At 39.9% G+C, this 13,838-nt stretch overlaps 1 protein-coding gene across 3 annotated transcripts in view; it reads left to right on the forward strand.

Moving 5' to 3' along the window:
• LOC128706599 (uncharacterized) overlaps positions 1-13,838 on the forward strand; it is a 482,754-nt gene that overhangs the window by 420,434 nt on the left and 48,482 nt on the right. For all 3 annotated transcript variants that reach the window (XM_070090188.1, XM_070090200.1, XM_070090197.1), the window contains exon 25: positions 2,530-2,692. In XM_070090188.1, the coding sequence (XP_069946289.1) occupies positions 2,530-2,692 (163 nt within the window). The remainder of the gene's footprint in view (positions 1-2,529; positions 2,693-13,838) is intronic.

The following is a 13,838-nucleotide window of genomic DNA, read 5'->3' on the forward strand; positions in this document are numbered from 1 at the left end:
CAGTTTTGACGTTCACCTCCCAATTCCTCTTCTCCTTCTCCAACCTCTTTTCCAATTTCACAGAAAGCTCTGTCTCCATTTTTTCAGAAAGCTCTCCTAATTTTCTCTCCCACTCTTGTTCCATCCTTTTCCACTGATCCTCCATCCACTCTTCCCTACCAGAACCATTCTCATCTGATCCCTGGTTCCTTCTGCTCCCCAACATTTTTTTTTGTTTTTCCTTCTTTTTTTCCCTTTCTTTTTTCTTTTCATTTTTTAGAAAGAGAAGAGAGAGAGAGAGAGAGAGAGATTCAAATTAAAATTAAAATTCAAAGTTTATTCTCTATAAGGATTACAATGCTGAGTTTACAGAATTTGGTTATTGTGTTGTTTACATGTAGTAAAATAATTACAGAGTGTACCACTAGAACACCTAGCATGGCTAGGCATTTCGGGCAGACTTATATTAAATCTTTGGTTTAAAATATTACAAAATTATGAGGTAAGTTGGTATTATGGCTAAGTGACTAAATACTAGTTGTGAGTTTAGCAATGTGAATGCTTTTGTTTTGGCACTATACATAGTTTCAGTATTGGAGTATCACAGGCCAACTTATGACTAGTTAAGATTCATTATTTTGAGATTGAGATTGATATTTCTGTTTATGGTCAAATGGGTGAGTGAGTGTAAGTGTGAACCACCAGGTGGTATTTGTATTATTAGTTGACAGGGTGTATCAGGGAGATAAGATGTTTTCTGATGGTAGTTTTGAAGGTGATGAATGTGTCTGCAGTTTTGGAATTTTCAGGTAGGGTGTTCCAGATTTTAGGGCCTTTGACATACATTGAATTTTTGTAAAGGTTTAGTCGGACACGGGGAATGTCACAGAGATGTTTGTGTCTGGTGTTGTGCCTGTGGGTTCTGTCACGACTATCAAGAAAGCGTTTTAGGTCAAGGTTAATATTGGAATTTAAGGTCCTGTAGATGTAGATTGCACAGTAGTAAGTGTGGATGTACTGAACAGGGAGTAAGTTTAGATCTATGAAGAGTGGGGGGGTGTGTTGCCAGGGATGGGATTTAGTGATTATTCTTACTGCGGCTTTTTGTTGGGTTATTATTGGCTTTAGGTGTGTTGCTGCAGTTGAACCCCAAGCACAGATAGCATAGGTGAGGTATGGATGTATAAGTGAATGGTATAGTGTGAGAAGGGCAGTTTGCGGCACGTAGTATCGTATCTTGGAGAGGATCCCAACCATTTTGGATACTTTTTTGGTTATGTGTTGGATATGGTTGCTGATGTTCAGGTTGTCGAGGTATAGGCCTAGGAATTTGCCCTCATTATGCCTGGCAATTAGAGTGTTGTCGATCTTAATGTTAATTTGCGCATCTCCTGCTCTGCTACCAAACATAATGTAGTAGGTTTTATCAACGTTAAGCGTAAGTTTATTGGCTGTCATCCAAGTCGATATTTTGATCAGCTCCTCATTAACAATGGTGTTGAGGGTGGCAAGATTAGGGTGAGAGATGACATAAGTCGTGTCGTCAGCAAAGAGAATGGAGTTCAGGTGTCGAGATACGTTTGGAAGATCATTGATGTATATGAGGCCTGGTATGGTAGCCCCAGTCACTGTTTTAACTCAAACACAAGATCAGAGGTTAGCTGTTCATTTCATGCACTTTAGGAGGCAGATTTTTTTTTTTTTTTTATTTATACCAGACTCACTCATCATCTGGACCTGTTCTTTCATGCCTGACCAAATTTTGCCACTCACAGCATATTTTCACTTAGATCTATATAGGTGCCACTGGCCCCAGTCACATCGATTGATGTGAGAGACAGTGACAGTGGTAAATGTCAAATTATGGTAATATTTTTATATGATCATAAACATAGCAAACAATTTCTGGATTTAGCAATCTTACTTCATTAATTCCAAAAACAAATTTATCCAGCAAACTGCAGCAGTAATGGACAAATCTAAATGTAACAACTTTGTTAAACTCAGAATTGCTTGTAAAAAACAATGGACTTTGTTAAACATGAAATGAATTTCTGCAGTAGTTGGTAAGAAAAATGAACAGTTCCAGATGTAACAGACTGATGTGTTTGAATGTCTTCCAGCCACTGATTTTGTCCATCAAATTAAAAAAAAAATTAAATTGGGGTCCATTATATAGACGTTTTACTTTTGTGAATATATCTATGAAATATGGATAAACACACAGAGCAGCATCATACATTTTCCAACTGTACCTGGTTTATTTACTCTCTCAGTTTTCTAATCATACATTGTGATGGCTTTCCCTTTATTTGACAGTGTTGTTGTATGATAATAAAACATATTAAGTGCTATAGAAATTTGTCTATATGATTATGTCATTATGATTTTGAGTGTATAAAATTGTTCTTATATGGTCAGACATGAACTTGTCAACTACTTATTACCAAAACAATCTTAAGAAAATAGAATGAGAATTTAAATATATGAGGAAGAGATGGCATTTATGATGAGCTTACTGGAGAAACTTTTAATATTACTGTATTGCAGGGAGCGACCAGAGAACTGGAGCTGGATGAGGTTCCCACTAAACTACAGAGCCCTGAAGGAGGCTCTCCCGGAGGCAGCCCAGAACACCACTCAAGTCCACCCCAAGGACACCAGCGGTCCACACCTCCCTCCCATGGTGTGAAGCCTTCCCACTCTCCAGGAGGTAGGTGTGTGTGTATAAATACATACATACTCACCTATATGTGGTTGCAGAAGTCAAGTCACAGCTCCTGGCCCTGACTCTTTGATGGTCACTACTAAGTCTACTCTCCTTACTCCAAGAGCTTTATCATACTTCTTCCTAAAGCTATATATGGATGCTGCCTCCACTGCAACACTCTCCAACCTATTCCACTTCCTGACAACACTAAAGCTAAAGAAATACTTCCGGACATTCCTGTGACTCGTCTGAGTTTTCAACTTCCAGTTGTGTCACCTTGTTCTTGTGTCCCATCTCTGAAACATTCTGTCCCTGTCCACCTTGTCAATTCCTCTCAGTATTTTATACGTCATTATGTACCCACTGTTCCTCTTGTCCTTTGGTGTTGTCAGGTTGAGTTCCTTTAACCTCTCCTCATAGGACATACTGGCTTCTGATGAACAGTGTAACTCCGCCTTCCTCTCTGTTATCATCTCTGTAATTTTTGTCTTTTTGAGTGCAGTGATGTTTGGGGATGCCTTCATGACCGTTCATGCTGCCCCTCACTCTTAATTGTTATTCCTTCTGCATCAGGTTCTTTTCCAATGCAGGGGAACCTTGACTTACAAGTTTAATCTGTTCCAGGAGCTAGCTCGTAACTCAATTTACTCATCAAATTAATTTTCCTCATTTAAATTAATTGAAAAGCCATTAATTCATTCCTACACTCTGGAGAGACAAGATGATGTACAGTGGTCCCTCGTTTTTCATAATTAATCCGTTCCTGGAGCCGTTACTATAAACGAAATTTACGATTTGCGAATCAATTTTCCCCATAAGAAATAATGTAAATACAATTAATCCATTCCTGACACCCAGAAGTATTAAAACAAAAAAATTTTTTACATGAAATATACATATAGTACATGAACAATACAATGGGAAATGATGAATGAAACATTAACAGCATAACACTTACCTTTATTGGAGATTCTTCTTAGTGTATGGGAGACTGGAGGAGGAGAGAGATTGGATTGTTTACAGTTTGGAAGGGGAATCCCCTTCCAGCAACACCTCAGGTACCAATTGCTTCTCTGGGGTTGCTTCTCTTCTCTGTTTCTTTATGCCATTAGGACCACCTTGAGAGTCACTCTAGTCCTGTCTCGCAAAGTAACTGTGGAGAGAGCTCTGTTTCTGGCATCTCTAACACTCTGTACATATTTCTTACCTTCTTTACCACAGGCTTGGCACTAGGAGCTTTCTTTGGAGCCATGGTAGCTTATTTAGTAATTACAAGCACTAAAAGGAGTGGAATATTATGAAATATTTTGTAGGAGCACTTGAGGGGACCTTCACTCACTGGTAAACAATGCCAGACTGGCTGGGTAGGGAGACCGCCCCGGCTCACACCGTGCATATGTGTCCAGGACGAACTACTATTCGTGAGTCAACCTATGAAAAGCAAGCCCATGTTTATACGAAAATACCCCTATGATTGGCAAAATTTACGATTGCCGAGAACTACGAAAAGCGAGGGACCACTGTACTTGAATATGATGCTATTATCAACTGTACGGCTTACTTATCTATCACAATTCATCTAATATGACATAATAAACAATATAATTAGCACAGAAACTTGATATATACTCTAGAATGAATAAAATAGGCCATAATATGGTAGCAGAGGCAGTGGCAGAAGCGTTGCCATTTGTCCGAATTTGACTATACTATCTTCCCGTGTTCTTACTGTAAGAGAAAACTGAGTATTTTTGAGACTAACTGCAGTCAATCACTAGGACCCATGGTTACAAAAAAGAAATTTGGCCAAATGACTGAAAAATGCAAACAAGCACGAGAGAACTGCCCCCACTGGGATGTAAACATGTTTACTGCTTACCAGCTGTGCCAACTAGCAGAAGCAATCTGAATTATTATTATGTACATATTATGCATTTTTTTTTTCAACAAACCGGCTGTATCCCACCAAGGCAGGGTGGCCCAAAAAGAAAAACAAAAGTTTCTCTTTTTAAATTTAGTAATATATACAGGAGAAGGGGTTACTAGCCCCTTCCTCCCGGCATTTTAGTCGCCTCTTACGACACGCATGGCTTACGGAGGAAGAATTCTGTTCCACTTCCCCATGGAGATAAGAGGAAATAAACAAGAACAAGAGCTAGAAAGAAAATAGAAGAAAACCCAGAAGGGTATGTATATACACCTACCATCCGACTTACGACCAAGCTTGGTTCCGACCAACCGGTCGTAAGTCGAAATGGACGTAAGTTGAACCTTTGAAAATTGCCGACATATTGGGTAGGGCATAATGTCAAAACTTTCCTTTATAAACTACCTACATAATACTGTAATGTAATGTACAATCATTATTTCATTTTTTTTCCATAATTTACTTCTATTGTTGTATTTTAATTATTTATGTACTGTGTATAATGTATACATGGTAGTGATATGTATTGTAAATTTTACATCGCATACAGTATCATATTTTACTATTATCTTTATGTATTGTCGACACAGTGGAATGGGAGAATACCACTGGTAGTGTCATCCTGCCAGAATGTTGTGTAACCTATACCCTAAGTAAAGAGAAACAACTCTGGAACATGTGTAATACGTATCCGGCTGGCTGGCTGGGTGGCCGGGTCTGTGGTTGGCCGGGTGGGTGGGTGGCTGGCTGGCTGGATGGGTGGGTGGCTGGGTGGGTGGGTGTCTGGGTGGGTGGGTGTCTGGGTGGGTGGGTGTCTGGGTGGGTGGGTGTCCGGGTGGGTGGGTGTCCGGGTGGGTGGGTGTCCGGGTGGGTGGGTGTCTGGGTGGGTGGGTGTCCGGGTGGGTGGGTGTCCGGGTGGGTAGTTGGCTGACTGGCTGACCGAATGTGGCTGTCTCTTTGTATCTCTCTCTCTGTATCTCTCTCTCTCTCTCTCTCTCTCACACAGGTACACATAAGTCAAGTTTTTTATTTATTATCACACTGGCTGATTCCCACCAAGGCAGGGTGGCCCGAAAAAGAAAATCTTTCACCATCATTCACTCCATCACTGTCTTGCCAGAAGGGTGCTTTACACTACAGTTTTTAAACTGCAACATTAACACCCCTCCTTCAGAGTGCAGGTACTGTACTTCCCATCTCCAGGACTCAAGTCCGGCCTGCCGGTTTCTCTGAACTCCTTCATAAATGTTACTTTGCTCACACTCCAACAGCACATCAAGTATTAAAAACCATTTGTCTCCACTCCTATCAAACACGCTCATGCACGCCTGCTGGAAGTCCAAGCCCCTCGCACACAAAACCTCCTTTACCCCCTCCCTCCAACCTTTCCTAGGCCGACCCCTACCCTGCCTTCCTTCCACTACAGACTGATACACTCTTGAAGTCATTCTGTTTCGCTCCATTCTCTCTACATGTCCGAACCACCTCAACAACCCTTCCTCAGCCCTCTGGACAACAGTTTTGGTAATCCCGCACCTCCTCCTACCTTCCAAACTACGAATTCTCTGCATTATATTCACACCACACATTACCCTCAGACATGACATCTCCACTGCCTCCAGCCTTCTCCTTGCTGCAACATTCATCACCCATGCTTCACACCCATATAAGAGCGTTGGTAAAACTATACTCTCATACATTCCCCTCTTTGCCTCCAAGGACAAAGTTCTTTGTCTCCACAGACTCCTAAGTGCACCACTCACCCTTTTCCCCTCATCAATTCTATGATTCACCTCATCCTTCATAGACCCATCCGCTGACACGTCCACTCCCAAATATCTGAATACATTCACTTCCTCCATACTCTCTCCCTCCAATCTGATATCCAATCTTTCATCACCTAATATTTTTGTTATCCTCATAACCTTACTCTTTCCTGTATTCACTTTTAATTTTCTTCTTTTGCACACCCTACCAAATTCATCCACCAATCTCTGCAACTTCTCTTCAAAATCTCCCAAGAGCACAGTGTCATCAGCAAAGAGCAACTGTGACAACTCCCACTTTATGTGTGATTCTTTATCTTTTAACTCCACGCCTCTTGTCAAGACCCTCGCATTTACTTCTCTTACAACCCCATCTATAAATATATTAAACAACCACGGTGACATCACACATCCTTGTCTAAGGCCTACTTTTACTGGGAAATAATTTCCCTCTTTCCTATGTACTCCAACTTGAGCCTCACTATCCTCGTAAAAACTCTTCACTGCTTTCAGTAACCTACCTCCTACACCATACACCTGCAACATCTGCCACATTACCCCCCTATCCACCCTGTCATATGCCCTTTCCAAATCCATAAATGCCACAAAGACCTCTTTAGCCTTATCTAAATACTGTTCACTTATATATTTCACGGTAAACACCTGGTCCACACACCCCCTACCTTTCCTAAAGCCTCCTTGTTCATCTGCTATCCTATTCTCAGTCTTACTTTTAATTCTTTTAATAATAACTCTACCATACACTTTACCAGGTATACTCAACAGACTTATCCCCCTATAATTTTTGCACTCTCTTTTGTTCCCTTTGCCTTTATACAAAGGAACTATGCATGCTCTCTGCCAATCCCTAGGTACCTTACCCTCTTCCATACATTTATTAAATAATAGCACCAACCACTCCAAAACTATATCCCCACCTGGTTTTAACATTTCTATCTTTATCCCATCAATCCCGGCTGCCTTACCCTCTTTCATTTTACCTACTGCCTCACGAACTTCCCCCACACTCACAACTGGCTCTTCCTCACTCCTACAAGATGTTATTCCTCCTTGCCCTATTCACGAAATCACAGCTTCCCTATCTTCATCAACATTTAACAATTCCTCAAAATATTCCCTCCATCTTCCCAATACCTCTAACTCTCCATTTAATAACTCTCCTCTCCTATTTTTAACTGACAAATCCATTTGTTCTCTAGGCTTCCTTAACTTGTTAATCTCACTTCAAAACTTTTTCTTATTTTCAGCAAAATTTGTTGATAACATCTCACCCACTCTCTTATTTGCTCTCTTTTTACATTGCTTCACCACTCTCTTAACCTCTCTCTTTTTCTCCATATACTCTTCCCTCCTTGCATCACTTCTACTTCGTAAAAACTTCTCATATGCTAACTTTTTCTCCCTTACTACTCTCTTTACACAACAAGGGGGTGGCACAGCCATATACTACTCAGACCAACTAGAATGTATCACTAATACTTGCACAAGGGATGAACATGGGGAATATATAATAGCTAAATTCAAATCCAAATACCTACAAAAACCTCTCACATTGATAAACATCTACAGAGTTCCACAGTCAAACATTAGCCAATTTAGTCAAAATCTAGGAAGTATGATAACTGATGCACGCATGAACAAAGATCACTTACTACTCTCAGGTGACTTCAATATAAATCTCCTGCAAGACCAGGACCCACACGTTACTGAATTCACAAACACAATGAGTAACTGTATGTTACTACCAACAGTAACAAAACCTACAAGAGTTACAGAGACTAGTGTTTCCCTACTTGACCACATCTGGACCAACACCATATCCCCTTTAAAATCAGGCATAATTACAGATAATACCACAGACCACTACCCTACTTTCCTCATAACTACTCTTGGTAAACTACCCCAAGACACTACTAAAGTCACCTTCAGACTTCACAATGAGGCAGCCATTAATAACTTCACAACAGCATTAGCAAACATTGATTGGCACACTGAGCTAGAAATCTATACAGATATTGACGAATGTATTAATAATTTTCTAAAAAAGACCCAATACCTCTATAACAAGCACTGCCCTAAAAAAACTAAACAGATGACAGCAAAGAGACTGAACAGTCCCTGGCTAACACCCAGCATTCTCAAATCCATAAATACAAAACACCAATATGAAAAACAGTACAGAATGGGTCACATAACCAGAGACCAAACAAAACGTTACTCGTCAATCCTAACCAGCCTGATAAGAAGGGCAAAAAAATTGTATTATGAGAACAGATTATCCAACTTACGAGGTGATATAAAAAAGACCTGGAAAACCCTATCAGAAATTCTGGGAACAAAAAAGATATCACGAAATAGCGAAATAAAATTAGCAAAATCAGATGAACCCCAACTCCCACCAACAGAAACAGCAAACAGACTCAATGATTTCTTCTCCACTATAGGACAAAACCTTGCCAATAAAATCCCAAGCTCAGATACCCCACCAAATGACTACCTCACCGGCAACTACTCGAACACACTGTTCCTAGCTCCGACTAACCCATACGAAGTCTCCCTTATTATCAATGCACTAAAAAACAAGGCAGGAGATTTAAGTACCTTACCACCCTTTATATACAAAAAAGTGTCACAAGTGCTATCTCCAATCATTGCAACACTCTTTAACAAATCCATCGAATCCTCCACCTTCCCTACAGTACTCAAAATAGCAAGGGTCACCCCGATCCACAAAGGAGGAGACCAAACAGAGTTGAATAACTATAGGCCAATATCCAACTTACACCCTCTCTCAAAAATCTTCGAAAAATTAATTCATAAACGAATCTACTCCTACCTTATCTCCCAAAACATACTCAACCCCTGCCAATTTGGATTCAGGCCTAATAAAAATACTAATGATGCTATTATACACATGCTAGAACATATATACACTGCAATAGAGAAAAAAGAAGTCCCACTGGGGATCTTCATTGACTTACGTAAAGCTTTTGATACAGTTGACCATGACTTGCTCCACGTAAAATTGTCACACTATGGTATAAGAGGGCACTCCCTCAACTACCTCAAGTCATACCTCAGCAACAGAAGCCAATATGTGTACGCAAATGGGGCAAACTCTTCTGCGCAACCAATTACAGTTGGTGTCCCACAGGGAAGTGTCCTTGGCCCTCTTCTCTTTCTCCTATACATAAATGACCTTCCAAATGCTTCGCAATTACTCAAACCCACACTATTTGCAGATGACACTACATACGTCTTCTCTCACCCGAGCCCAGTCACACTAGCCAATACTGTAAATACCGAATTACAGAAAATATCTACCTGGATGAGGACTAACAAACTTACACTAAACATTGACAAAACCTACTTCATTCAGTTTGGTAACAGAGCTACAGATGTCCCTCTTAACATAATGATAAACGGATCACCTATCACAAAGCTAACAGAGGGAAAATTCTTAGGAATCCACCTTGATAATAGACTCAAATTTCATACACATATACAACAAATTTCTAAGAAAATTTCCAAGACTGTAGGCATACTATCGAAGATACGGTACTATGTTCCACAGTCAGCCCTCCTGGCCCTATATCACTCTCTTATTTACCCCTATCTCACCTACGGAATTTGTGCATGGGGCTCAACAACAATTAACCATCTCAGACCACTAATTACCCAACAAAAGGCTGCAGTTAGAATGATAACAAATTCTCACTACAGGCAGCACACTCCACCAATATTCAATACACTAAACCTACTCACCATACAAAACATCCATACTTATTACTGCACCTATTACATACATAGAACACTTAACTCTGATATTAACCCTCCCCTCAAACATCTCCTTGCCAACCTCAACAGAACACATGACCATAACACAAGGCACAGATCACTCTTTGATGTTCCTCGTGTTCATCTCACACTATGCAAAAACTCAATGCACATAAAAGGCCCTAAAATCTGGAATTCATTACCTGTAAATATAAAAGAAACACTACCTGTTTATAAATTCAAGTCTCTACTCAAAGATCACTTACTCACCCAAAACCAAATAAATACTGAATAACTGAACCTTATAAATTGTATATCTTAAATGTTTCTCACAATTATATCACATAAATGTTAAACCTAAAACCGAATCTAACTTTATTATTTTTTAAATACACTACCTAACAGAATCCTTCATATGACTGAATGCAACCATATGACCTGTCTTTGTAATACTCACTTGTGCTTTATAGTAATCTGTTTACATTAATGTTTTATCACTGACTTCATCATTGCTTAGTTAATCTTAAGTTAATTTTAAGCCAGCCCGTAATGCTATGCATAGTATAAGTGGCTTTGGCATGCTGCTCTTATCTGTATTTTTTTGTACCTCTGTATGTGTGCTCAAATTTATAATAAATAAATAAATAAATAAATCATTCCACCAATCGCTCCTTTTCCCTCCCGCACCCACTTTCCTGTAACCACAAACTTCTGCTGAACTCTCTAACACTACATTTTTAAACCTACCCCATACCTCTTCGACACCATTGCCTATGCTCTCATTAGCCCATCTATCCTCCAATAGCTGTTTATATCTTTCCCTAACTGCCTCCTCTTTTAGTTTATAAACCTTCACCTCTCTCTTCCCTGATGCTTCTATTCTCCTTGTATCCCATCTACCTTTTACTCTCAGTGTAGCTACAACTAGAAAGTGATCTGATATATCTGTAGCCCCTCTATTAACATGTACATCCTGAAGTCTACTCAACAGTCTTTTATCTACCAATACATAATCCAACAAACTACTGTCATTTCGCCCTACATCATATCTTGTATACTTATTTATCCTCTTTTTCGTAAAATATGTATTACCTATAACTAAACCCCTTTCTATACAAAGTTCAATCAAAGGGCTCCCATTATCATTTACACCTGGCACCCCAAACTTACCTACCACACCCTCTCTAAAAGTTTCTCCTACTCTAGCATTCAGATCCCCTACCACAATGACTCTGTCACTTGGTTCAAAGGCTCATAAACATTCACTTAACATCTCCCAAAATCTCTCTCTCTCCTCTACATTCCTTTCTTCTCCAGGTGCATACACGCTTATTATGACCCACTTTTCGCATACAACCTTTACTTTAATCCACATAATTCTTGAATTTACACATTCATATTCTCTTTTCTCCTTCCATAAATGATCCTTCAACATTACTGCTACCCCTTCCTTTGCTCTAACTCTCTCAGATACTCCAGATTTAATCCCATTTATTTCCCCCCACCAAAACTCCCCTACCCCCTTCTGCTTTGTTTTGCTTAGGGCCAGAACATCCAACTTCTTTTCATTCATAACATCAGCAATCATCTGTTTCTTGTCATCTGCACTACATCCACGCACATTCAAGCATCCCAGTTTTATAAAGTTTTTCTTCTTCTCTTTGTTAGTAAATGTCTACAGGAGAAGGGGTTACTAGCCCATTGCTCCCGGCATTTTAGTCGCCTCATACGACACGCATGGCTTACGGAGGAAAGATTCTTTTCCACTTCCCCATGGACAATAGAAGAAATAAAGAAGAACAAGAGCTATTTAGAAAAAGGAGAAAAACCTAGATGTATGTATATGTTTATGCATGTGCGTGTCTGTGAAGTGTGACCAAAGTGTAAGTAGGAGTAGCAAGATATCCCTGTTATCTAGCGTATTTATGAGACAGAAAAAGAAACCAGCAATCCTACCATCATGCAAAACAGTTACAGGTTTCTGTTTCACAGTCATCTGGCAGGACGGTAGTACTTCCCTGGGTGGTTGCTGTCTACCAACCTACTACCTACTATGTATTAATATTATTATTATTAAGCTATAATATAATAATCGTGTCCATTCATTACTTACCTTAAAATATCTGTAGTTTTAATGTTGAGTGAGAGGTGAGTAAACAAGATTAAATGAATAAATGAGAGAGAGAATGAGAATGTAGAATGTTCACGAGTTATGTAAACAAACGTTGTTGTTGTTACCAGCCTGGACAGGAAAGATTCCTGTTCACTGTCAAGGCGACCAGAAAAACATCTCATATTTGTTAATTTATATGTTATGTAGCATGTTTGTTATATAATTTTCAAAAAAAAATCATGGATTAAGCAAAATGTCTATATTAACGTTTTATACACACATTTAATGCGCCTCAGTGATTATTATTGTTATTATCATTATTAATATGGCATCTTCAAGACCAAGTACACTCTTAATGAGTGGCTCTGAGACAGACAGGCAGACAAAGACAGACACACAGGTAGACAGACAGAAAGACAAACACACAGGTAGACACAGGTAGACATAAAGACAGACACAGATAGACATAAAGACACACAGGTAGACAGAAAGACAGACACAGGTAGACAGACACACAGGTAGACATAAAGACACACAGGTAATCATAAAGACACACAGGTAGACAAAGACAGACACACAGGTAGACAGAAAGACAGACACACTAGTAGACAGACAGATAGACACACAGAGATACAGACAGATATACAGGCAAACAGATACAGACAGGTTTATGTGCAACAGTGAAAACAAATAGAGAGTTCGAGAGTAAGAGCCTTTCTTGCCACAATCTCCAGTGCAAGATTCAGACTTCATCTTAGGGGCCATGGTGAAATTTACTGTCCAGTTAGTACAGTTAATACAGTATGATGCTGCTGATAGGGCAGGGTTACTCAAACTGATGCTGCCTGCATGACACATTGCCGCCGCGAGTATTGTCAAGTAGTATTGTACAGCGGTGTGAATCAGCCGGCCCAGCCCAGCTGCCAGATGCACGGTCGTAAGTCGAGTGGACGTATGTCGAGCAGGTCGTAAGTCGGATGGTAGGTGTACCTACCATCCGACTTACGACTGAGTTCTGTTCCGAGAAACTGGTCGTAAGTCGAACTTTACCACTGAATATCAACAAAACATTTTTGGGAGATTCTGAAGAGAAGTTGCAGAGATTGGTGGATGAATTTGGTAGGGTGTGCAAAAGAAGAAAATTAAAGGTGAATACAGGAAAGAGTAAGGTTATGAGGATAACAAAAAGATTAGGTGATGAAAGATTGAATATCAGATTGGAGGGAGAGAGTATGGAGGAGGTGAACGTATTCAGATATTTGGGAGTGGACGTGTCAGCGGATGGGTCTATGAAAGATGAGGTGAATCATAGAATTGATGAGGGAAAAAGAGTGAGTGGTGCACTTAGGAGTCTGTGGAGACAAAGAACTTTGTCCTTGGAGGCAAAGAGGGGAATGTATGAGAGTATAGTTTTACCAACGCTCTTATATGGGTGTGAAGCGTGGGTGATGAATGTTGCAGCGAGGAGAAGGCTGGAGGCAATGGAGATGTCATGTCTGAGGGCAATGTGTGGTGTGAATATAATGCAGAGAATTCGTAGTTTGG

The sequence above is a fragment of the Cherax quadricarinatus genome, chromosome 3 (genome assembly GCF_038502225.1).
Source record: "Cherax quadricarinatus isolate ZL_2023a chromosome 3, ASM3850222v1, whole genome shotgun sequence".
NCBI lineage: Eukaryota > Metazoa > Arthropoda > Malacostraca > Decapoda > Parastacidae > Cherax > Cherax quadricarinatus.